The 27096-nt window shown below is 39.9% G+C and overlaps 1 protein-coding gene across 7 annotated transcripts in view; it reads left to right on the top strand.

Moving 5' to 3' along the window:
* The window catches only part of dgkh (diacylglycerol kinase, eta), a 73565-nt gene that overhangs the window by 29497 nt on the left and 16972 nt on the right, over positions 1 to 27096 (top strand). For 5 of the 7 annotated variants that reach the window (XM_086091057.1, XM_086091055.1, XM_086091058.1 and 2 more), the window contains 18 exons: positions 7096 to 7200; positions 9384 to 9516; positions 12505 to 12611; positions 12756 to 12881; positions 13436 to 13538; positions 15183 to 15345; positions 15643 to 15751; positions 17072 to 17293; positions 17389 to 17480; positions 18888 to 18987; positions 19075 to 19408; positions 21301 to 21432; positions 23348 to 23482; positions 24504 to 24621; positions 24698 to 24808; positions 25179 to 25275; positions 25790 to 25897; positions 26735 to 26848. In XM_086091057.1, the coding sequence (XP_085947183.1) occupies positions 7096 to 7200; positions 9384 to 9516; positions 12505 to 12611; positions 12756 to 12881; positions 13436 to 13538; positions 15183 to 15345; positions 15643 to 15751; positions 17072 to 17293; positions 17389 to 17480; positions 18888 to 18987; positions 19075 to 19408; positions 21301 to 21432; positions 23348 to 23482; positions 24504 to 24621; positions 24698 to 24808; positions 25179 to 25275; positions 25790 to 25897; positions 26735 to 26848 (2409 nt within the window). Of the gene's footprint in view, positions 1 to 173; positions 395 to 7075; positions 7201 to 9383; positions 9517 to 12504; positions 12612 to 12755; positions 12882 to 13435; positions 13539 to 15182; positions 15346 to 15642; positions 15752 to 17071; positions 17294 to 17388; positions 17481 to 18887; positions 18988 to 19074; positions 19409 to 21300; positions 21433 to 23347; positions 23483 to 24503; positions 24622 to 24697; positions 24809 to 25178; positions 25276 to 25789; positions 25898 to 26734; positions 26849 to 27096 lie in introns of those variants that run through there. The other 2 variants (XM_086091059.1, XM_086091060.1) reach the window with 2 other exon arrangements.

Raw genomic sequence — 27096 nt, 5'->3', positions numbered from 1 at the left:
GGATCTCATTAAGGGTGGGGGTTCTGGATGTTGATGATAATGATGAAGGAGAAAACCCAAAATAGAATAGAATGCAGTTTCCAGTGTGAGGACATAAAGTGTGATTGGTGGGGGCTACAACTGAGGGGGAAGTGGCGAAGGCACAGTGAGGCAAAAAAGAACAGGAGGGGAAATCCTGCAGTGATGCTATGTGGCTGTCTGCATTGTGGAAGGTAACACACGGCAGGGGTCGAATACACGTGCGTCGAGAGTTACGCTAGCCGACGGCGGCGGTGGGCGTTAGACTTCATTACGAGAAGAGTTGCAGATACTGGATCGAGAAAGATTTTCTGTTTGTGAACCGTCCATCCTTCCATCGCTCCTGTGATGATGAGTGCCGGCGCCCGCTGTGCAGGTTGGTGCTGCCTGGAGCCATTTGATGGCTTTAAGGTGCCATGAAGATGTTTAGGCTCAAGTGCATGTGTGCTGCATGGCATGTGTTGCTGAAGCAGAGCCAGAGATAACATTTTAACCCAAGTCTTTACTGTAGTAGAATGTTTATACCTGCGAGACTTTCAAATGGAGATCATTGACAGCATGGTGATTTGCAAAACTGACTTCACTGTAGTAGTAGCCATCAATTAATGAGTAATGAATAACTTGTAACTAAGGTGTTAATCTACTAATTAAAAAATGTTTCAATCATAAATGGTCAAATAAAAAAAAACTATTGTAAAAATATTTTGGGCCAAATTATTACAAAGTGCAGCTTTAACGTTAGATCTTTTTTTTTTTAAATCTATTTAGTATTGTTTCTAGACTATAAAATACAGTTTACTATACACGAGGTTAATTTACAAAATAAAAACAGTTGATTGACAGTTGCAAGCAAATTGTTAATTCATTGTATTAGCATATTTTTATTATTTTATAAAACCCATTACATACATACAATTACAAGGTTGCTTTCCGAATTAAGTTGATTTGATATTTCTAGCCTCGTGACGTTTATCCCAGCTGTCTTCGGGCAGGCTACACATTGGATTAGTGCGGACACTTTCTATACGGACAAACATAGACAACCATTCACGCACACATTCACACCTAAGAACAATTTTGAGTCTTCAATCACCCTAACATGCAATGTTTTTGAAATGTGGAAGTAACCCGGAATAGCTGTAGAAAACCCACGAGGTCAACATGTAATCTGCACACAGGAAGCCCGGAGCCCAAATTCAAACTTCAGACACCAGACCACATTGAATGCCTTTGATTAAGGCAAAAAAATAAAATTAAAATAAATGCTCTAGAGTGCAACACTGCCAAAGACTCCTCTGAGACCCTGATATACTGTACATGATATTCCAATATTTACAAGTCTCTAGCGTCATTCTAATATCTATCTATGTAAATGAGCACCCAATGAAGAACCATAGAGAAAGAAGATTAGGTGTGAATACTTGATGAAGCAGCATTGCTGTGGCGCAGAGACGAAGCACCTTGCAGTCCATGTGAGAAGGAGGGCTCAAGCCCCCTCCCAACCCACCAAACCCGAATCCCCATCACAAACTCTGTATGGAAGATCCGCCTCCTCTCGCTGACTCACTCGTTCTGATTGGATCAGCTTGGGCTGCTCCTGTCACCCTCTTGAAATCACAGAAATGCACCTTAAGGCTTGTGCACGTGCGTCAGTGTTGTGTTGTGTTGTTCCTCGCCGTCGATAGTAATGAGGCTTCACATCACATTCTCACACAGACATGCACACACACACACAATCACACGCGCGCACATACACACACACGCACAGTTGTGAAGGTCAGTCATCAAGGGAGGTTCTCCACGTTTGAGGGATGCCTGTAGCCAATTTGGGAAACGGCTGTTCTTGTTTCCCCCGGCAACCAATCACCAGCGCTTAAACCAAAACCAGCAGGGAAAACAGGACACACACACACATTCAATGGCATAACTCATGCCTTTGCCTAGCAGTAAGCATCGCAACAGGACACAATATGTATTGGGATAGGAAATAAAATGTGAAGAAAATGAAGAGCGGGGTCTCCCTTTGCAGCCACAATAAGTTTTTGTGAAGAAGTTTTTGGGAATGTGTAGCAATTTAAGTGTGAACTTCCATAAGAAAATTTGTGGCGATAGAAATCACTAGAGATACACCGATGTGTTTTTTTCAGGGCCGATACCTATGCCGATTATTAGTAGTCAAGGACGCCGATAACTGATATTTGGAGCCGATATTCATTTTCACTAAAAGAGAAAATATGTGTATTTAAAAATTACAAAATAAAAAATCATCACAAATTTAACAATACAAACTCCAGCTCTTTTTTTTTTAAGCATATGTTTATTGAACAATGTTTAGAGTTCGTAAAATATTGGGAGTTTACAAAATCATCTTTGTTTTAAAAAATGTAACAAAAAGTTCAAGGATCTTCCAGGGGCAGTATCATGTTTTAAAAAGTTAAATAAAAACTTAAGTAAATAGCTCCTTATTGTTTGCTACAGTTAAGTTTTTTTAAATTCCAAAATATCTGAAGTATTAAAATTTTACTTCCCTTAGTTTTAATTTTCAAAAACAGAAGGTGCAGAGAGTTCCCAGGATTGGAGGCATCTATGAAAATTGTAATAATTAGTTCCCTGATTTTTTCCCCCCTAAACATTTGTTTAAATTGATCTATTATCGGTTGTATGATTCTTCAAAATGGCCAATGCCGATATTTGTCTAAATGCTGAATATCAGCGACGATAATCGGCCCAGCCAATAATTGGTCAATCCCTACAAATCACTGTCATTCATGTATCAATATATCAACTTATACATGATGTTCTTACAGGGAAAAGGAAGGGTCAGCCTTTATAGAAATTGAACGGACTTAAAATATTTCCCTGTGGAACTCCAATCTAAATTCTGTCCGAGAAATTGTCATTTTGGACACTGTTGGACCATGCAAAATGAGTCAATGACTTTAACTATATGGACATAATTCAGACACCTAGCCACGAGACTAGAAGGGAATTTGATGTGGTAAAGGTGTGTTTGCGGAAATGTTTGCACATTCATCCATACCAGTGTTTTACTATATATTCTTGCTACAAAGAAGTGTTTGGTTTAACATTTTTCAGAAAATGAATGGACCACAATTTCCTGAGGAACTCACGACAAATTGTGTTTGATTGCCACTTTGTTGCAGTGCCCTACTCTTGAGATGAAATGTTACCAGGGTGTATTGAAGGACAAAATAGTCACTGATGGACTGATAAAAAATGTGAGAAATAGGTGACTCCAGTGAAGTACACAAACACGTTGAGGGTTTCTGTTAGGGCTTGTATAGTCTGGACCCCAAAAAGCAGAGATGGACAATGGTGGTAATATGGTAGACAACAGTTTATTGACAAAAAGTGCTGGGGGTGGGGGTGAGGATGCAGGTGGTCGAGGCAGAGAGAGGGATGGCTAGCTGGAGGATTCTTTGCAAGGCGAACTGTGATGAAAACAAAAGTCCAGAACAGACAGTTTTCTCACTCAGGTAACATCAGGAATACTGTAAAACCGTAAAACCAGATCTGTCATGACGCTCCGGCGCATAAATCTCTGACTGTTTATCCATCCATCCATCCATTTTCCGAACCGCTTATCCTCACGATGGTCGCGGGCTTGCTGGGGCCGATCCCAGCTGTCAATGGGAGGGGTACACCCTGAACCGGTCGCCACCCAATCGCAGCCAAAATTTTTAAACTTTATTTTATTTCCTTGTACATATTTTCAACTAAATCAAAGAAATTATTTCCTTAGTATTTATTGTATCGCTTTGGTTCTCACGCTTGCGCTGCCACTCCCGCCATTTATTTTTTCATACATACTTGCAATGCATTGTGGTCTATATCAACTGGTTAATTAACAATAAATGTTCACTACTTTTCAAAGTGCATTGTGTGTAATTTTGAGTACACTACAATTGTTCTTTGGAATATTGAAACACCCCTACAAAACAGAGTGAGCCATGAAGAGCACCATTAGTGCTAGGCTTCTTCACCCACGCTGTAACAAGAAAAGGTACCGAAGGTCCTTCCTACCCGCTGCTGTTAGACTTTACTGTACTCTCGGTACATTGATGTGGTGTGATGTGAAGTATTTTTTGTGATACATATTATTTATATATGATGTGTGATGGTGTGTATTGCTGCTGGTAACGCTGTGAATTTCTCCACTGTGGGATAAATAAAGGTGTACCTTATCTTATACTAGTGCACTAGGGAATAGCGTGTATCTTCGGATGCAGGCCAGGCTTTTATGGAGAGGCTGATTACCAATAGAATCCAGGTGTGCTTCGTTAGCGCCAGCCACACCTACAAGCTTGACCTGCCAGGAGGAAAAGAGCCATAACACAAGGGGACCTGCCATGCACGAAACACTATTTCGGGATTTGTTGTGACAGATGATGGATGATACGACCACAAGCATTTCATTTTTGGTCAGCAAATGTTCTCACTTTTCCACCAAATGGTTTAAATAGTCAAACATTGTGAAAAGGGCTGATTGGTGGGCTATCATACAAACAAACACATACAAATGCACTTTTTGTAATTTGCAAGTCGCCGTCTCCACTTACATGATAAACGAGGGAAAATGCTAACAAGGTTAGCCTGGAGGGCAATTAAAGGGCAATGATCACATACACACACAAGCACATACAGGTTGTTTTCAGATGTAAGCGGATATTGATTAGAGCTCCTGGGACAGATTGATTGCAATTGTGATTAAAGTGATTGATGAGGTGCTGGGGTTTTTTTTCTAACGGTGGTGGCGCTTATTCATCAGTGCTGAATCAGGCACATTCAAGGGGACAGTTGTAGCATGGTTGGCTGATGGTGATTAAATGGCAGACATGTATTGTTGTGTCATATGACCCCAGCTTTCTGGAGTAGCTTTTGGGGGGTAACATTCAAAATCTATAGCATTTCTTTTTTAACCCCTTGCTATTAAAAGAAGGCTGGAAATTATACCCCGTAAGATACTGTGACATTTGACCTCAGCTTCCTCAATCAACGCATTAAATAGGTATGGTAGGTGTCCTTTAAAATGAAGTGGGTGCTTGCTTAGATTGTAGTTAATCAATGGGAAGACTCTTTTTGAAACAGTATCTGGTAAATTAGTGAGAACAAATGTGTGTTGATTTGACTTGATTTGATTTTATGCTTCACTCATCTTGTGTCGGAGCATAAACAAATCTGTGTTTTTGCATTGATAAAGAATACTCACACTATACAAATGCACCTTGTCCAACTTTCTTGAACATTCTTGTCCCTGTTTTTTTTTTGTCAGTACGGCGTGCGGTGTGACCGTTGTAAGGCTTATAAGGCACTGGGGTAAAACCTCCTCTAGTTGCAATCATTTAATCATATGACCATTCACTTTGATACTTAGGCGGGTACTGGTAGAATCTTAGGGTCTTCACATTTTTAAAAAGTACTTAACTCATTTACTCCCAAAAACGTATAAATATGTTCTATTTTAAATGTTTTAAGTGTCCCAAATATGTATTTAAATGTTTTTCATGTTTTTTTTTAATGCTAGAGCATACAGAAAGCCTTGATGCAGCCTCTCAAATGCAAAGAACGGTTGTAGAAATGGTAGCTATTACACAAACGGCCAGGTGGCAGCAGAGCAAAAGAGATCAACCAGGGCCATGTTGAAAAAAAAAGCTAATTTACTCACAATTCTATATAGATTTGTGAAGAATGATGAAACTTAGCTATATTCTAATGCTAATTGCTGCTAAACGGAAACAGATAGAAATATACTTTTTTTTCCTGATGAAAGAACAGACTTTGATCTTTCTTTCTTTCTTTTGGTAGGTTCCATGTTTTTATAGCAACAGAACACAATATTCTGTGGGCCTCACACTTTTTTACTATGAAGCCATGCTGTTGTAACACATGCAGATTGTGGCTTGACATTGTCTTGCCGACATAATTGTGGACGTCCCTGAAAAAGACATTGCGTAGTTGGATGGTGGTATATTTTGCTCCAGAACCTGTATGTAACTTTCAGCATTAATGGTACCTTCACAGATATGCAAGTTACCCATGCCATGGGCACTAATAACTCACCTCATGCCATCACAGATGCTGGCTTGTAAAACTTTGCGCTGATAGCAATCTGGTCCTTTTCCTCTTTGGACTGTATGACATGACACAGATTTGTGGACTCGTCAGACCACAGCACATTTTTCCACTTTGCGTCAATCCATCTCAGACGAACTTGGGCCTTGGTGGCGTTTCTGAGAGTTTTTTTGTTTTGTTTTTAAATAATAATAAAAATAATAATAATACATTTTATTTGTAAAGCACTTTATATTTGACATCAAACCTCAAAGTGCTTTTAAATGGTAACATTCATCAGCTTGAACATTAAATGCTAATAAATTATTAAATAAATAAAGAAAATGAGGGTATTCAATTGAATACAGGTATAGTTTGAAAAATATTTGAAAATCATTGTGTTCTGTTTTTATTTACATTTTTTACAACTCCATTAAGAATTGGGGTTTGTACTGTTGGGGTAGAGTTGGAACAGTAATTTGGAGCATCTTTCTTTTTCTGTGGAAATGTGTGTGTGTGTGTTTTTTTATTGAGACAGTAATATCGCTAAGTCACAGGGAGAAGATGAAGAGTGTGGCGGGATGAGGGAGCGCATCAATAAGTGATGTAGAGCTGAGATGTTGTGTCGTGTATCTGTCGGGGAGACTTTAAACACACACACAGACACACAAGGGGGTGGGTGGAAGCTCTTCTCCTTTACTGCGTTTCTTCGCCTGTCAGCACGTATACAGCCGAGAGCGGTGTGAAGCGCTAAGAGCAAGGAGAAAGCGGGTGGGGGGGTTGTGCTGGAGCAAACTCAAGAAGGTGTTAGGGGATGAGAGAACAAGCGTTAATGAGGGGGAGAGAGAGAGAGAGGGAGAGAGTGAGGGGAGATGGGTTGGATAGAGGGAGGTGGGGGCACCTCATCTTTTTCCCTGCCTTAAAAACAGAGGCAAACACACTCTCCTCTCAGTCGCCTGGCGGCGAGAGAAGCATCTCATCTCCACTTTTTCACTTCTCTTCCAGGTGATCACCCCTTTCCGTAGGCTCATTCTCTGTGCCGAGAATCGGAAAGAGATGGAGGACTGGATCAGCTCGCTCAAGTCCGTCCAGTCCAGAGAGCATTACGAGGTAAGGACACACATCCATGGAAAATGTATTTAGTTAACAATAGGGGGAACTCTACCGGAGACTTGATGCGTTCGGAACCGTCTGACCTTTTAGTGACAGTCAAGTGAGAGTCCCAGAGCAGCAGCGCATCACAAAAGCACACAGATGTAAACACACGTTGATTATAATAAGACATGTTCTACAACTCACAAGAACTTTTAACCACCAATGTGGAACACTTTTGTGAGGCTGGTTTTTCGATTTTGAATAATAAATAAGCGTGTTGACAGTGTCGGAGCGCAGCGTCACATGCAAAAGCGCCCGCAATTTTAGAGGGAAATCTTATATAAGGGCCCCCCCCCCCCCCCTCCATCCAGCATACTCTGTTTTCTACACTGCAATGCAGCTGCACCCCCAGAGCTCGCACAGGGGGTACGTACGCACATGCACACGCACGCGACAACAGTACAAGACGGCAACAGCGATTAATTGCGCCTATGTACATCAAAGCAAGTTTCAAGCGAAAGTAATATTTGCGAGCACAACGCACACATTTTTACATGGGGACGTCCATTAGAGGATGCTCTTGCTGAACAGGTGTCCATTTCGTTAAATCGTTGACTAGCATAGTGACACTCATTAGACTTTTGTTGTGTGTGTGTCACAGTTTTATTTGGCTCATTCAAATTATGTTTGTAACTACTTTAGACTTGTATCACTTTCTTCAATTTTGATTAAATTAGGCACATGCACACAGAAATTGCATTTAGTATCCAGGGTTGTTAAATGAATACCTAATAAAGCTGATGCATAAACAGTATCATACTATTAAAGGATGCTTGGTGGTCTACATTTTGGCTGTCTGCAACTGTGCATTTCATTCATGGACAAACTTGTCTAATCACTAAATAATTTAGTGACACACTATTTACTTGCTGTCAAGGTTATTGAATTTTATTGATAGTTGGTTGTTAAATGGAATTCTAATTATGTGAATTTGTTTTTTGTTAACTTTGGAGTGAATATATTAAGTCCCCCCCCCCCCCCCCCCCCGCAAAAAAAAAGTTATTTATTTTCGAAAGCTCTTCAAACTATAATGCAACATTCTTGGGACCAGGGAACAAATTTTTTCATACATTTGATTCCAAATATATTTTTGTTAATAAGATACTGGTGTTAGTTTAACAATATAGTCAGGGGGAAATATTTTAGCTCCTTATCACTTTTTTTTTTAAAGCCACAGTTTTGCAACAATTACATTTCTATTCTTTGAATGAATTATAATTTAACATTGAGGATTTAACTACATTTTTATGATTGCATATGTAGAAAATTTGAATTCAATGAATCAGTTATTCTATTTTCTGAACTCCTGTTTCCATACTAGTGTCATATTGAGGAGAAGAGTTATGCACAGCTCGGCTTCCCACAGCTGATGTCATGTTGTTTTATTTTACACAGCAAATTAGTTGAGATTGAATCAACAGCGTCTCTGCTGGTTTTGATCCTGTGCTGAAATCCATCATGTCTGAGTAACTTCCAGACATCAAATTTCCTATTATTGGCAAAATTATTCATGATTCGTTGATTGATGATGGATGCTCATCTCATATTTGTCACGATGCGGAGTTGGAGGACCCAAATGCAGGAAGGCAGGAGAACCACGGCAGGGATGCATGTAACTCAATTTTAATCAACCAACAAAAAGCGCACAGCACGTGGACAAAAAGCTTACTACAGAAAAGGTGTATGTCGTGGGCAAAAACAAGAAAACACAAGATCACGCCGGAGGGCGGATAAAACAGAGAGGAGTGTGGGATACAAAGTAGATCAACGAAAAACGCTACTAGTCAAATCACTAGTGGTGTCCACAACACCAGGAAAGATTGCCGCTAGAAAGGTAGCAGTATCACAACGTCAGGTATGGTGAATAGCGTCACGGAGCAATAACCCGACACTCCTCTCTGTCTTTTATTTTGGCCTGATGACCTAATGGGCAGCAGGTGTGTTGGCAGGATCCGCCCTCCAGCTGTTTCCCCAGCAACTGCAAGGGAAAACAGAAACAGCTGAAAGCCAAAACATGACAGTATTCTTACAGATAATCTTGTATTGCTAGGACGATGATGTGCAATGTGCTTGCCTTGTTGTTTGTTTGTATCCGCTATCCCGGTGCTGCCAACCTATTCTAACCTCTTCTTTGCCAGACGGCTCAGTTTAATGTGGAACATTTCTCAGGGATGCACAACTGGTACGCCTGCTCGCACGCACGGCCCACCTTTTGCAACGTCTGCAAAGATAGCTTGTCTGGGGTCACGTCTCACGGCCTCTCTTGCGAAGGTATGTAAACACATGCCAAAACACACATTTACTTTCAAGGATGTGACAAAACAAAAAAAAACAAAAAAACCACAATGGTTGTGTTTATGTGAATAATAAAAACGGGACACTTTATTAGGTACACATGCACACTCTAATGAGAATCACTAACAGGCTTGCATAGTGAATTATTTATTTACAGAAGTAAGAATGCTTAGTATTGGTAATAACTTAACAATGTGATCATGTGACTGTAGTTTGTGGTGTTATACAGCTTAATTTTTCATGTTGCATAGTGGAATATTTTGCCCTGTACACAGGGTTCTATTTTTGTAGATGACGTTTGCATAAATGCTGTCGTATCCTGATTTTCGAACAAGCCTTGGTGGTTCATCTCTCTCTGTGCCATGCTGGGTCTTTCGCCGTACCAAGGGTGGCTCCTTTGGTATGCGCCCAGGGCATCTAACGAAAGTCGTCTAAACTTTGCTCCTGCTGGAACCATGCCTAAGTAATGGCGTCGGTAGTTTAATGCAGTTATGGTGAATTTGATCGCAACGCAGGCAAACAGATTTGTGAGTGATACATGCACAGCCCTACTATACGCTGTTTTTGTCCTAAGGCCAAAACAAAAATATATATAAGTACTTTGCCACTATCTACCATCTATGCACGATTGTAAACTTTTTTAAGGGCCGTTGATTACTCACAGACTTTTGTAATTGGTGACAGGATAGCGGGGGAACATTGTGCATTGGAATGACAAACTTTCAACACTTGGATATGACTTAGGCTATCCCTAGCCCCACCTTCTCTCCTTGTGATTCAGCATACTAACTAACTAACTAACTAACAGTTAGGCAACTGATGTGACTGTTGCCGATGTTTCAATGTGGCAAACACACCAAAGTTTGTCAGTCAAACTGTCAGCTACTTAGAAGTTACCGTATAAAAACGTGTTTGACTACACAAGCAAAATCACAACATGGAGTACGACTTGGTTAAGCAAAGCTCCTTGCAGAAATTAATAATCAACTCAACAGTTTATCATTTTCATTCCTCTTTTCCTCACTGAATGTCGGAAAAGAATGACTTCCGATATCATTGCCATGTTCCAACAAACTTTGTCTTGAAGTTAATAATAATGTGACCTGCAGTCAACACTTGCCTGCTGGCCGTCGCGTGTCAAATGAGCATGACTCAAGCTTTTCACACGTCTCTTTGCGTTAGTATAATCTGCCAGCAGATGATCACGTCAGTGACGCCACGCTATATTTCTCACTGCCGTAAAGTGTTAGTGGCAGGAAGCAGAGCCGCACATCCTTTTGTCTTTCATTTAGCTGATGTTTTTCTGAGAATTGGTGCATGTGTCGGCCGCTGGTGGTGTATGTGAAGACTTTATTGCTGCACAATTGGCACACTTACTTACATTTAACTAATGACACATTTGCATCTTATGTTAACACGTGTTTTTAAGTTTTGGGAAGTTTAAGTTAAGCTAAAAATTAAGAAATTATAGTAGCAGTACTTCACATTGGTGAGAGAGAGAAAGAGAGAGGAAAAGCGTGAGCAAGACAATCAGAAAGTGAAAGTGACAGGAGCACACAAATCTCTCGCAGCAATCATCGACTCGGATTTCCCTTCGATTTCTTTGGCTGGCTGTCGAGGCAGAGATTGATTTGTGCTCCTTAGCTACACCGTGCTCGTGTATACACACACTCAGAATCGTGCGCGCGCACACAGACAATAAAGTCTCCATTTGAATGCCACACCGAAAGGATGTTTTGGCTATCATGTTCTGTGCATTGTTTTAATGCACTGCTAATGCTTCCTAACAATGTTTAGCAGTTGATTAGACTTGAAACATTGATCACTGCTCCCGGATATTAAGGCACAATTTTTGTTTACGTTCACTTAATGACCAGCATGTGTGTTTGGGAATGGGGGGGTGAGGTGGCAAATGTTTGTGAAACATTATCTGAATGTTTCATGATCAGCGCAGCCTTCGGTGCGCACATTAAACTTGTGTTGTTCAATCTCTTCATGCATAAAACAATTGATGTTAGTGTATTTATTGCTTAAAGCTGCATTGTGCCGTTTAAAAAGGTAATGTTAAAAGCTTTTTCTACATGCTTATTTTTCCCTACATTGTGCATGCTCCACCAATGCTCAGATGAGTACAAAGAGCCCTGACTGTTTTACTCTGACTGCACCTAGCAGCTTTTATCTTCCCTTTATAGCAGAGTGTGCGGACCCTGCACACTCCAAAGTTTCTTTGAGGAGGGGCAGAGTTTTTCTTACCTCATTTGAAGTCATGTCTGCGTTTGTCAACTGTGGCTGTCGCTTTAAGATCGTGCACGTACTCGCACGCGCACCATGAACGAGCCTGACACAGATGCTGCAGTTACACTTTGGACCAGAGGTGTCAGTCATGAGTAAAAAAGTGACAAACTGCACAAAGATCCTTTAACTGTATCTCACCCAGGGGGTTCATAACCTTTGATGTTGAAGCCCCAAAAAAGCAAGAAAAACATGTAAATTTGACATACCAAAATAGGAGTAGCCCTATTTGTTTGCACGCCTGACAAATTTGAATAAATAAAAAAATGGCAAAATATGTAAATGAAGGCTTCCAGCTGGAAAAATGCCCTGCTAGACCTGTCAATCAAGTACATTAATTGGTGCAGTATGTGCTCAAGTATCTGTAGTCTGCTACTGGCTGAATAATGTATGCTATTGTGTTCAATAAATAGTTAACTTTTCCTTAAAGGAGAAGGTTGCAAATAAAAATTTTCATTGCTGCAAACTACAACCATCATAATAAACATAATCTGTATTGAAATTGCATACCATTAGATTTTGTGTGTGTACCTAATGACATGACTATGACTTCCCTGTAAAATTAATTAAGGGACCAATTGCAGGAAAAATGCAACACTTCTGAATGTTAACTATAATGAAAATGTACACACTCATAATATGTGTGCGTGAACCTTTTGGGTGGCATTTCAGTGTGTAAATTCAAGGCCCACAAACGTTGCGCAGTTAGAGCCACTAACAACTGCAAATGGACCACGCTGGCCTCCATTGGCAAGGACATCATTGAGGATGAGGATGGGGTAAGTGTGTATGAGTGTTGTATGAAATCCACTGAGCAGGCTTACTCATCATGAAACAAAAATAATATCACAATATAGTCATTTATTTGACCACGTGATAATGTTTAGCTGTGGTCATAAAACGTGCGTATGTGTGACCAACAGATTGCGATGCCTCACCAGTGGCTAGAGGGCAACCTGCCCGTCAGTGCCAAGTGTGCCGTGTGTGACAAGACATGCGGCAGTGTGCTGAGGCTGCAGGACTGGCGCTGCCTCTGGTGTAAAGCCATGGTAAGACATCTGTCACATGGAAAAAAGGTCATAAATAAATAAAACTGCATCTTACATTTTCTCTCTTGCACGCAAAACATATTCTTCTTATCCATCCATTTTCTTCTGCTTTTACGAGGTCGGGTTGTGGGGGCAGCATCTTATACAGGGAAGTCCAGATTTTCTTTTCCCCAGCCACTTCGTCCAGCTCCTCCAGGAGAATCCCAAATTGTTTTTATGCCAGCCGGGAGTCATACTGTAGGCTCTCAGGGTGTCCTGGGTCATCCCTGATGCCTCCTGCCGGTAAACCCTACCCAGGAGGCACCTTGATGAGATGCCCGAGCCACCTCATCTAGCTCCTCTCCATGCAGAGAAGGAGAGCTGTTTACCATGGATGACCCTGCCAGTGGCTTACTGCCAGACAACTTAGCTTCTAAGATCATTGGGACACACACACACCCCTCCACCATGATAAGTTCAAGCTCAAGGAGGGCCATTTTTGTAATACTGCACATAATATATCGAATATATCTTACAATCAAAAAGTATTGAATCCTGTGTTTGTGTAATTCCAGGTACACACAGCCTGCATGGACCTGTACCCTCGCAAGTGTCCTCTCGGTCAGTGCAAAGTCTCCATCATCCCCCCGACGGCCCTCAACAGCATTGATTCCGATGGTAGGTCACACACACATGCACAACTTTAACATCCCCTTGTATAGCTTAGTTTTTTTTAATAGTGAATCGTCAAAAGTAATTCCTCATGGTCTGCGCGCACACCATGCTGAAAACTCTAAAGCTTTGCATTTTAGCATCACCCGTCTCTAGAATTTTTGGTTCAAATTTGTAAACGATCGGATGAATACTCTGACAATACTTGGAAGAAGTATGACCAGAAATCTGCTGCTTCAAACTTAGGCGCTATGCTCAGCCCTCAGAATGCGGCGAGGCATCCTGGTTAAAGAAAGCCATTAGGAGAACAACCACCAGCGTTCGGTAAGTTGGTGGTTGCCTGCCGCTGTACTTTACAGTTCTATAGATTATGTTAATAAGTAGGTGAATATGAGGCTTTGTAAAGCTCTGTGGGCACTCACCATAGGATGTACATCTAGTGCTTTATATACTGTAAGTGCACTCCATTTACCATTTTAATCAAATTGGGGTTTTCATCTGTTGGAGTATAACTGTTTCTTTGTTTTTCGGAAAAGCACAAATCGATTCCAACATCAATCGCTGATGTAAACACGAATGGCGAATGCAGATTTTTGGTGCGAGTCCGAGCGCTAGTTTTGGTTATCAAAAATCGACTCAACAAAATGAAGTACAGTTACACGTACCTCAAGCATGACATTTTAATACAAAAAGTGTCAAATCATGATTAAACATTCCAAGCATAAAAAAAAAACATCACAACCAACCACGTGACACTGTTTGCTGTATGTAAACTCTATGTGCTATGTAAACAAAGCCCTTCTCAATGGGTATCACCACCTGATATGAGAGCTGGATTTGAATTACTGTTTAACACACAGGCACGCACTAGCACGCACACACACACACACACAACAGTGAGTGTGTAAAAAGCCTTGCATCAGCTAAGTGGTCGATGGCGACAGAGATAGGGATGATGGGGAATCCTATTGAACAGAAGGAGAATAAGTGGAAATCTCAAAGTGGGCGAGTCACTTTGAATACCTTCTCTCTCTCGCTTCACATTCTCGCGTGCCAGAGCCCCCGTGTGCCCCGATGCGGAGGGGGGGATTGCTCGTAATTGGCTGGCGGGAGAGACGGCAGCACGTGCTGGAGCATCGTGACTACCCTTTCCCTCCATCGCTCTCTCTCCTCTCAGCCCCACCTCCATCCATCCATCCTTGAGTGAAGTGATGCCAAAGAAACAAACGTTAGTGGAATGCTCATTGTGGACGTCTAAATATTAGGTATTCTCTGCACGGGTCAGTTCTCTATGCATATATACATATATATATATATATATATATATATATATATATATATATATATATATATATATATATATATATATATAGAGCTGTCACACGATTAAATTATTTAATCAGATTAGTCACATGTTAGAGTTTTGATTATTCACGATTAATCGCTTAATTCAAAAGGCTTTTGTGATCAATATTTTTTGCCCACCAAATTTAAAGTTATGTTTTAATTTTTTTGACATTTAATGTTATGAGGACATCTTCGAAAAAATTATCCAGTGCACACACTCATCCTCCTCTTTTTCTAATCAGTTAATTACTTGCATAATTTAAAATGGGGGGAAAAAATGACCCAGAGCAAATTTTCCATCAGGGTTTTGGAAGGCCACCTGTCCCCCATCCTGCGCCAGTCCCCTCTTGGTCTTCGTCAACTCCAAAAGCGGTGACAACCAAGGAGTCAAGTTCCTGCGGCGTTTCAAGCAGCTGCTCAACCCAGCACAAGTGTTTGACCTGGTCAATGGCGGGCCGCACCTTGGGTGAGCGGGACAAACTGAAAGACGGCTTTGTTCGCTACAACTGCACAATAATAAAAGTGTCAAAACTGAGGTTTACTATCTACTGTATGTAAATGCAGAATTTTCAATACAGCTTCATTGTTAGATCTCAGATGTTTGTGCAAGTGTACCGACCTTAGTGTCTCATGAATGTGTATACTGTAATGTATAGACACATAGAAGTGTACAGTATATGCACATATGGTAAACACTTACCAAAGAATAAAGTATATTGGAAATTTCATTTCCAATAATGTTCACATACTCTTATTTTTTCAGTCTCCGCCTGTTTCAGAAGTTTGACAACTTCCGAATCCTAGTGTGTGGCGGTGATGGCAGCGTGGGCTGGGTGCTGTCGGAGATCGACAAACTCAACCTACACAAGCAGGTAATGAAAGAATTGTCATCCACCTTAGACTGAAGACATAGAGCCCCTCCCTATACGTATCATAGTTTCCCGGTAGTAATTATAAAAGGTGTAATTCACTCCTGAGCCAATTTGAAGTATGTTGCTAAACAACACAACAGCACCTATAGAGCCACGTAAATAATCTCTCAGATGACGTGGCTAATCAATTCATGCCTCAGTCCAAAATACTGCATTTGTGTTTTTTTAAAACTCCGCTTTCACTTGACCTAACTTATGTTTTGTAGAATATGACAAATGTGTTTGTGAAAATAACAGCCTTATGCCCATTAAATAAAGAATGTCTGCATCCATCAAAAGTTACACTTAATTAGATAATAATTAATAACAGATAATTATCCTAATTAAGACAATGAAAAATATTTATTTACTGTATCATAATAAAAACTACTTAAAATATTGAAAACATCTGAAGCTTGCCCATAGTAAAAAGAAAAAAAAAGAAGAAAAAAAAGACAGACATAGAAAAAAATCGACTAAGCGATAGCCTGCAACTCAAATAACTCGTAAGTTGGGGCAAGTAAGGGTACTGCTGTAGATATCTTCTCAATAATAGATGTCGCTTCTCATCTTCACTTTAGTATCAGTAAATAAATCCCTCAAGCTACTTATGGAAATATGGTACATTTTATACTCTATACTTTCCATTGTACTTGTATAACATGTATACAGCAATGTACCTGAAAACAATTTTTTTTTTCTGCCTAACTCTTTTGTTTGTGAATACTTTAAATATTGTACTTTTAAATATGTGAAGCACAGTTACCTTGTTTATGAAATGCGCTATATAAATAAAGCTGCCTTGCCTTTACCTATAGCCATAAAAGTTCAGTGAATGCCCGTATATTGGCAATTGGAAATTCACTTAGGTGCTGATTTTTATTTTATTTACATTTTTTGGTTTGGGTTTTTGGTTTATTATCTGTTCTCCATTGAAAATTTCAATAATTTGCTATTTTTGTGCTCAAGCCAAAGCCATGTATAATATTAAATAATTGCTATGGCACCATCTTGTGGTATCTTGGTGCCAAAGAACTGTGTTGAAATGAGGGAGAGTGTTCTTCAATCAGACCATTGCCTTTTCTAATGTAAAAAAAAAAGTGCTTTGTCGCCAACTTGTGACATTTACTGTATAGACAATTCCAAAAATTTTCGGGTGGGCTTCAATTACTTTCAGGTTTTCACGGCAGCTATTAGACAGCTTTAATATAGTTATTGCAAAGCTGTTGCAGAAAATTATACTAAACGAGGCCAACTCAATGCTGTTGCAATGCTTTCCAGTGCCAGCTGGGAGTGCTGCCGCTGGGCACCGGCAACGACCTGGCGCGCGTGCTGGGCTGGGGCCCGTCTTGCGACGACGACACGCAGCTACCGCAGACCCTGGAGAAGCTGGAGCGCGCCAGCACCAAGATGCTGGATCGCTGGAGCATCATGACCTATGAGATCAAAATCCCACCCAAGCACAGCTGCCCTGCCACGCCCGAGGGTGCCGATGGCTGCCAGGTAGTGTATGGTTTGGACACCAACAGATGTGTAGCTTTGTTACATTTTGATACGCAAATGGAAGATGTACTAATGATCATTTACATGCACTGCAGTTTCACATTTCAGCTTACGAAGATTCCGTGGCAACTCATCTCACCAAGATCCTCAACTCGGAGCAGCACTCTGTGGTCATCTCCTCTGCCAAGTAAGTGACTCACTGAGACGCCCGGGTCGGCGCCGGTCGGCCATTATGTCTTGATGAGCGTGGTGCAATTGGATGCATGTTGGCTGAAACCTGTTTATTTAATATGTATTTGTAGTGCGCTGTTGTGCAAACTAAAGCATCATACTTTTTGGAGTACTGTATTTTTATGAAGCAATCTAGATAAGCTTCAAATAAAAGTTAAGCTTTGGTAGCTAGCAGACAAGGCAATCAACATCAATTGTTTGGGTTGTTTTTACCTTTCTGTCATGTTTGCCACTACAGAAGGGTTAGAGTTCAATCATACCTGCCAATGAAAAAAGTAGCATTCACAAGGATTACTGTACTGTATTTTTTATTAATTGATTGATTTGCATAAGTACCACACTGTTGCAAATCCATACTAGGTAAGTCGAGTGTTGACTCCCACAGAGTTAATTTCAACACTTTTTATGGATTTATGTAGCTCCACACTCAACAGAGTTGAATTAACACTTTTTAAATATTTAAGTTAACCTTTTTAAATGTGCCAGTTAATTAACAAGGTAACACTAGTCAGGTTTCCATCCAAATGTTTCGACATTTTTAAGGGAATTTTGTGAAAATGCGCAAAATGGACATGCGACTTATGCCCGTTTTCATCTGTTCTTCTTTTGCAAATATTGAGAGGGGACTCCGCCGCTGTAGGTGGCGGTATATCCAGAAGTGTTTAAAATAATCCAGTTGATTATATTTGTTTTTATTCACAGCAGGAACAACCATTACACAAATTAGCTTTGATTACCTTTATATTAGTGTTTTCTTTTAACAAATACACAAAATACGGAAAAAAATTATTGGATGCACCTGTCATCTGAAGCATTCAAAATTATTATGATTATACTGTACTCACTTCACTTTAAGTGTGAAGCCATTCCATGACAATTCTCTCCCTGTTGCTGTTGTGAGACAAGAAATCATCTTACACACTACCACTTTCAGTCGTAGTAGTATAGTAACACTAAAACTGTTAATTTAACATGTCTTTGATTGTTTAACATTTAAAAATAATATTATTAAATAAAAACAACAGGTACATTAACTGTAATCAATACTTAGCACTCCCAGGGGTCTCTGCGGCAGAGCTGTTCAAATCAAGTGGGCGGAGCTTACTTTGATTAACTCTCTGCATAGTTGGTTTAACACTAAATAAATCAGCTCTGTCATAACACCTACAATGACCGCCGTTTTGATCAGATAGGGTTAAAAATACACTCTGGGTTGTTGAAATCAACTCCTAAATATTTAACACCAATAATTCAACACTCCAATTTCTGCTGTGAACGGTCTCATCTGGTGGTATTTATACATTTCATACCGTGCTTTCACATGTTAATTTTCAGTATTTCTGATACAAACATCCTTTTTCAGGATCCTGTGTGAAACAGTGAAGGATTTTGTCACCAAAGTAGGAAAAGCCTATGAAAAAAGCACAGAGAATGCCGAGGAGTGTGACGCCATGTCTCTCAAGGTGCGTCAAAAAAAAAAACTCTACAGTCACAACATTAGGTACACCTATATCCATTGCATTCAATTTGCTTGTATGTCACTTCCTTAGTGTGCCGTGCTGAACCACAAACTGGACTCCCTCCTCCAAACACTCAACACGGAGTGCCAGGCCCTGCCGCCGCTGCCCCACGCCACTCCTCCTATCGTGGAGGAGGAGCGGGAGGAGGAGGTGGCGGAGGGTGAAGAGGAGAAAGCGGAAGAGGAGGCCGCCAGCGAGGAGAGCCTGACAGCGCTGAAAGAGAAGCTGGAAGAAGAAGAGACGGAGAAAGGTGGCAGTGGTGGCGCTTTCCCGCAGTCGCTCTTCAAAAGTCGGGAGCAGCTGATGTTGCGGGCCAACAGTCTGAAGAGAGCCTTGCGGCACATTATAGAGCAAGCCGAGAGAGGTAACATTTGAGCATTTTTAACTGTCAAACAAGTAGGAAATTGAGTTATCCTAAAACACGACTAAAATAAAGTCAAACTACTTACTTTTTGAAGACGCATTATGTATCAGATGCGTACAGTAATTGAGAGGGACGATGGAGGTGTGATCATTATTGTCACCTAGTGGTGTTTTATAGGCACTGTTATTGGACTCGGCATCATGGTTGATAACACAGCTGTGTCAGTTCTGGAGTTTAGGGTTCTCTGGCTACTCCAGCTTCTTTCCATATCATGAACACATGCACATTAGCTTGATTACAGACTAAATCATCTATTGGTGGAAATATAAGTGTTTATATGTGATTAACTGGTGACCGATCTAGGATGCGCCCCGTCTCATGCCCAAAGTCAGCTGGCTGAAGCTGCAGCTTATTTGTGTCCCTAATGTGAACAAGCGTTATGAAAATGGGTGAATAAGCCAGACCCTTTTCCGAGAGCTTAATTTCAGCTTCTATATTTATCATCACACTTAAGTTGGCTCTATCATTAATGCTTTATTTGAAAATAATACGTTTGGCATCATTATGATGTTATATAATATCAATAAAAATTGACACAAAAATGCGCCATATACAGTATATTTTCACAGAAAAATGTTTTACTTCAAATATGGCATTAATATATATTGTAAATAAAAAATATCAAATCATTTATTATTCTTCAAAAAATATTTAACTTAAATTATATAACAGGTTTTTCATGTGTTACTTTTGAGCTGTCTATATATTTCCAAAACGCACGTACGGTCTTAGTAGTGCTGTCAAGCGATTAAAATGTTTAAATTAATTAAATGCAACATTTTCCGTAATTAATCACGATTGATTGTACTTTTCTACATCTGCTTTTTTTTCTACAAAGCTTGTAACAGAATGTCTTGAGTAAAATCTTGGAATTAATGTAAAATCATCAAAGACAAACCATATTTAGAATCGATGCTTTCTTTGATCCTTGAATAGAATTCCTAGGATAGAATTCCTCTTCTGTAAAATGCAACTGTTGAACAAAATGATCAAAATTGACTTTACGGGCATCTTTTTTTGTCATAGAAAAAATTCTCAAAACGTCTCACTTCCAGGTTTGGTTGTATTGATAAACAGTATTTGAGAGTTTTCCAACAAGCATCAAGCAAGTAAAACTGCCTATAGTCCATGTTTGTCCATTTGCGCAACAGTGGCTAAGTTTGGGTGCAGGATACAGGCCGTAACACAAATTGAATCAAACTAAATCAGTTTAATTTAATTTGTGTTAATGAGTTGAATTTTTAATGCTTTAAAGAATGTAAATTAATCTCCAGAATTAACACTTTCATTTTGACAGTCTTAGTTTTTATTATACACAGTAAATTCTGTAGAGTCCATTTGACTTAGATAGGGACCAAATAGACTCGGTTTTAGAGTAATATTTACACTTGGAAGAGAGTAAAATTAAGAATTTGAATAAATAAAAAATAAAAGTGACTCAATATAGGAACGAACTCACGACCTTAAGCTTGGGAGACAGCCGTCCTGCTCCCTCAGCCACGCAGCTCCTGCTTTCTTCCTGCTCATATCAGCTGTAGCTCACTCCATGATTGCATGGAATCTTCCTAACTCCAACAGACCAAAAATGATCTTTGGTTTCTTGGTGAACAAGCAAACAGTAGGAGGGGCATTGCTCAGGTGGTAGTGTGGCAGTCTCCCAAGCTGAAGGTCGTTTTTTTTTTTATTACTCTCTTCCTAGTGTAAATCTTCATATGTAAATAAAGTCAAAAATGACTCTAAAAGAGTCAAATTTACACTACATAATTTACTGTGTAGCCTACTCCCAGAGGTGTATGTTTTAGTACGTGTTTCCATATCTTTTTTATGTTCAGTGGTGGATGAGCAGAACGCCAACATGGATGAGTCTGAGCCAACGTCCCCGCTGGAGTTCCGCAAAGACAGTGAAGAAGAGAACCGGGACAGCGAGAAGGATGAGGACACCAAGGAGCTGGAAGCCCTAGCACGTATGTTTTAAAATATATATACTGTATATATATTTTTTGTTACGCCTCACCACAAAAAACATATCTTGATTTTTTTTTTGTTTAAGATATATGCAAGACGTTCGTCACAATAACAACATAAAACATTGTGCTTGGTTCAGTAGGAAATAACACAGCATTTAGCATTTCCCCCTTGTGGATGTAACAAGTTCCTATCATCTTGAAAGCTGACGCAGGTTGCGTTTCCTGTCGTATATACTGTCCACATTAAGCTTTAACGCCATCTATATTTACTACCATGGTAACCTTCATGTGCAACATTCATTCATTTTTTTTGTCTTACATCATGATGGAAGAAACTCTTATAACAACATTAAACATCAAGCAGCACATTTGTCTGCTACGCAAGAGAATCTCATATAGAAGTTATAAATATAAATATGTGCACGCACATTAATGCCGTTGTGTGACCCACAGGATGTGTTATTGTCTTTAGGGCAGAAATTCTTCCTGTTTATCATGCTGTCGCTTCCTTCCTTCCTTCCTTCCACTCATTTTGCAGCCAGTTGAATGCGAGAAAGTGAGTGATATCAGGCAAACCTTCGTCTCGCTTTTTCTTCCCCATAGGAATACAGTTCATGTAAATAGAGCTAATCTCTTCCAGGGTCAAACTGTCAGCATTATAATAACCTTTATTAACTGTATTAGCAATGCTTTAAGTAACATTTTGGAACATAATGCTACTTATGGTAACATTCTAAACAGTCATAGATGTTTATAAAGAGGTTAGTCAACGTTTACATTGAAACAAAAACAAGCTGCACAAAATTTTTTCATGGTTTCCAAAATGTTTAACTTTTAGGGCGTATTAACTAAAGGTGACCAGATTAATTGAGACAGTCCCGATTTTGAGACTTCTGTCCTGAGTGCCAGTGGATTTTGCCAGCCCCTTTGATTTGTCTCACATTTACGCAGGTCCTGTCCCAGCGTCGCGATTTTTCAAGTCAGTAAGCCAATTGTTTGGCCCATGTGTATGTCAATTACACAGTTGTCAATTCTGATCATACGATAAAGCAATAAAAAAATTATTTAACTGTTAAATTCCTTCATATTTACTTTCACATTCACTTTTGCGTCATACTGGAACTAGAACTACTTCCTGCTTCCGTGTCTAAGAATCATGGGAAATGCAGTCACACCAAATATAAGCTGAGCGTTTCTAGCGGCACGTTGTTTTTTATTTAAAGATGTGAACACACTTTTTTGTTTTTTGATTTTCCGTTTTATAAACAAGGTTTTGCTTACCTTGGAGCAAACGTAATGCTTGTTTATCTTTGGAGACATTTAGCTTGGAGTGAGGCCGTCCACACTGTTGAATCCATTGAAAACATCGCTCCAGCTTTGTTTTTGACTTTGATATTGGAAAGAATAGGATTCCACCTGACAAACTCTCGTGTCCGATTTACGCACTCCATGGACATATTGCTTCACTATTTTGTTGGAACTTTTTGGTATGGTTTATTTGCAGCTGACAAAAGTTGTATGAATTGAATGTACAATGGATTTCTATGGAGCGGAGGCAAGCTTGATGGACCAATTTATGGGCATGGTTTGCTAAAGGTCAATTAAGATAGCATTTAGCATTAGAAAAAGTAATAACATCAGATTGACTAGCAATTAAATTTGTTCTGAGTAGTCCCTGGTGAGAATTTATCTTACCAAACATAAACTGTGAAAAAGTGATAAATAATACAGCTCTGTGACTAAAAAGCCGAGGTTTGATTCCCGTCGTCCAGCTTGGGCATATGAGCACACTGTTGAGGAGCATTTGAACCTCTTTTGTTATGCAGGTATCTAAAGAGACGTGTGTGTGTGCGTGCGTGCGTGCGTGCGTGCGTGCGTGTGTGCGTGTGTGTGTGTGTGTGTGTGTGCGTAGCGGTCAAGAGTGTGTGTTCTCCCACAGAGAGGAGGGTGAGTCGCAGCACGCAGTCGTACAGTTCCTTCAGCATTACACCATTCACCACCAGCAAGGAGAACCTGCCTGTGCTCAACACACGCATCATATGTCCTGGTATGCACACACCCACGCATGCGCATTAACTGTACCTGTCCAGCTGGACACATTCACACTTACACATGCAATGCGCACGGGCACCAGATGACACGCAAGCGCAGGGACACACGCATGAATGTGTATGTTAAAATGTGCATGCGAACATGCTTTGTATTTGCGGTTCACTGTTTGTATATTGACCTACAGTACATGTGGTTATGCACAAAAACATGCTAATGTAGAAAGTGAATCACACAGTAGCACAAGAGCTAACACACACAAACATGGAGGTGGCAAAAGTACTTAAGTACTACTCTGTACATAATTAGAAATATAAATAAATAAAAGACTGGTAAAAATGTATATTCTTATTCAACTTCTGTACTTAAAGAGGATGCCAACCCAATTTTTTTTTTGACCCCACTAATCTAAACATGGTACTCTAGTTGATATTGTGATAGTGGAATATGAGTTAAGCAACAAAATCCAGCCATTATTATCCATCTCAGGGGGCGGCCATTTTGCCATTTGCTGTTTACTGAAGATGACATCAATGTTTCTCAGGCTCAGGCAACGACCAATCACAGCTCACCTATTTTCTGAAGCTGAGCTGTGATTGGTTGTTACCTGGGACCTGAGGGCTCAGGCAGTGACCAATCAAAGCTCACCTATTTTCTGCAGCTGAGTTGTGAGCTGTGGTTGTTACCTGAGACCTAAGCAACACTTGATGTCATCTTCAGTCGACAGCAAGTGGCAAAATGGCCGCCCCCTGAGATGGATAAAAATGGCTGGATTTTGCTTCATAGCTTATATTCCACAAATGTAATATTAATCAGTATGTCATGTTTAGACTAGTGAGGTCACATATAACATATTATTGTCAATAAATGTTTAAGGTTGACTTCCACTTTAAGTAAAAGTAAAATATATATATATTTGTAGCACACACTACCACATCAAGGAAACCTTAGATTTATCTCATTAGCTCATTGACCTGCATGATTGTACATGCTGTATGTGTTTGTGTGCATGTGTGTAGGACTGAGGGCTGGCCTGGCAGCCTCTATAGCAGGAAGTTCCATCATTAGCAAGATGCTGCTGGCCAACATTGACCCCTTTGGTGCCACCCCCTTTATTGACCCCGACCTGGACTCGCTGTAAGAACTGAATCTCGCCCAGTGTTTGTGTGTAAGTAAGTGTGTGTATGTGCTCACTGTCCTCCTCCACCATCAGAGAGGGCTACATGGAGAAATGTGTGATGAACAACTACTTTGGCATCGGACTTGATGCTAAGATCTCCTTGGAGTTCAACAACAAGAGAGAGGAACATCCAGAAAAATGCAGGTGGGACCAATTTGACTAACTTATTTGTGACCCTCCAGCATGAAACTGATCAGAATTGTTTTGTCCTATTTTGAGCTACAACACAAAAAGCATTGACATTGTAAAAATTGTTGATTTTCAGATTGATGATTCAAACACCAGAAAAATAAGTAAACATCAGTTGGAATTACCTTAGTATTGTGAAAAAAATATTTTCTTGAAAGTGTGCAGTGACAGCTTTGTGTTAAAAGTCTCAAAATCAACTAAACTAATTGGCTGCTGCCGCACACAAAAAAACAAAGAAAACCACATCATGTCTGCTGGTATCAATAGAAAGCTTGGGGTTCTCTGCTGCCCCAGATTTAAAATATTTTTTACATTTATATTGCAGGAGTCGCACCAAGAACATGATGTGGTACGGTGTCTTGGGAACCAAGGAGCTCCTCCAGAGGACCTACAAGAACCTGGAGCAGAAGGTCCAACTGGAGGTAAGACAAAGAGGATCATTTAGTGAATTTTGTTCCTGAAAAACGTATCATATTAAATACAATACATTTTGAGCCCTCTATTTCATTAGTGTAATGTTTTTTTTACCCATTAAAACCCTGATGTAAGATTCTGACACATGCATTGCACGGATAATCCATTAGAGGGCAGTATCACCCAACTGATGGCTTTTCCAGCGACCTTGCAAGATCACCCCAATTGAGAAAGGAGAGACACCTATAGTTATTAATAGTGGGAAAATACTAATATGTTTGATATGTCTGTTTATTATTATATTTTGTAGTTAAAAATGTAATAATTTATGACTGGATGTATCAAATATGACACAAATCAAAAATCATGTGGAAGTTGATTTTCAAAAAAAATATATAAAAATGCTTGTTCAAAAGGACCAATAAATACTCTACAAAGAATCCAAATTTTATCTAGTATATTTCATGGTTCAGCCTTTATAGGGTTAAAACTGAAATTAATGTATTTGTTAATTTTTTCCAGTGTGACGGCCAGTACATCCCCCTGCCCAGTTTACAGGGCATCGCTGTGTTGAACATTCCCAGCTACGCCGGCGGGACCAACTTCTGGGGCGGCACCAAAGAGGATGATGTGAGTGCAGTCCAAATGAATGTTCCACTTAACAGAGAACAGAGGGGGGGAAAACAGGCGGAAAATGTATCAGGAAAGTTGTCAGAGCCTGGCAGGACTCCAGGGTCTACTTTAATGTAAACCTGATAGCCTTGAAGGGAGTTGCAGTATAGACATGCTTGTCATTTTAAGGCTCATAGCGTTGTAGAGTGTCTGTTCACACACATGCTCACAAACTCACACATACCCTTAAGTGAGCCCCTGTAGGTGGTGTCGACCTTGGATCCACACACACATCCATTCTATAACATTTGGTGTTATGTATGTATGTTGCTGGAAAAAATAAGGGATGAGGAAAAATGATTAGAACCACTCTTAGCATGTTAGCCAACCAATTTTCATTAGAAAATAGTACCCAACTACAAAGTACGATGTCGACTGTAATATTGATCTATCTACCTGTGCATTCTACTATCTAAAGTTTGACTTATTCTATCGAGTCATGACTTTTAGGCGAGAAGCAGGTTGTCAGTCTATCACTTGGCACATATAGATGCAACCATTTCCACTGACATTCACACCTCTCAACATCTAAGAGTATTCAATTAAGCCTCTTGTCTCTTATTCAAGGTGCTTAGATAAAAGCAATGCAACTGCATTTCAATCATGCATGTCAATGTGTTATGGCCCCATCTAGTGGTCATGGCTTCCCAGTACATAAACACACAAAAAAAGACAGTCGTTGGTAAACTCAATGAATGAAATATCTAATGAGATCACCCCCCCCCCCCAAAAAAATCTATTATTACTGAGTATTTTTGACCCACCATCAATGTTGGCGACTCTCGTACCATGCAGATTTTCTGTGCTCCATCGTTTGATGATAAAATCTTGGAGGTGGTTGCTGTGTTTGGGAGCATGCAGATGGCTGTTTCAAGGGTCATCAAGCTGCAACACCACCGCATAGCACAGGTGAGATCACTTACAACAGACTATAACGTACTTTAAGTTTCCAGAGGTTAAATAATTCGCTGTCATAAAAAGATGAGAACAAGAATACACAGCTATTTGTTGTCCCCAAGAATTTGAGCACCAGACTCCATCATCATAGTGTAACACAATATTTCTCCATTTTTATTGGACCAAGGCACATAAACTACCAATCAAAAATGTCACAAGCTGTGTGTGTTTGAAAATAACGATAATATCATCTCACCTTA

Source organism: Leptonotus elevatus, chromosome 12, assembly GCF_054856555.1.
Source record: "Leptonotus elevatus isolate MCC_2025b chromosome 12, RoL_Lele_1.0, whole genome shotgun sequence".
Taxonomy (NCBI): domain Eukaryota; kingdom Metazoa; phylum Chordata; class Actinopteri; order Syngnathiformes; family Syngnathidae; genus Leptonotus; species Leptonotus elevatus.
Note: the sequence above shows the minus strand (reverse complement) of the source record. Positions and strands in the feature narration are given on the sequence as shown.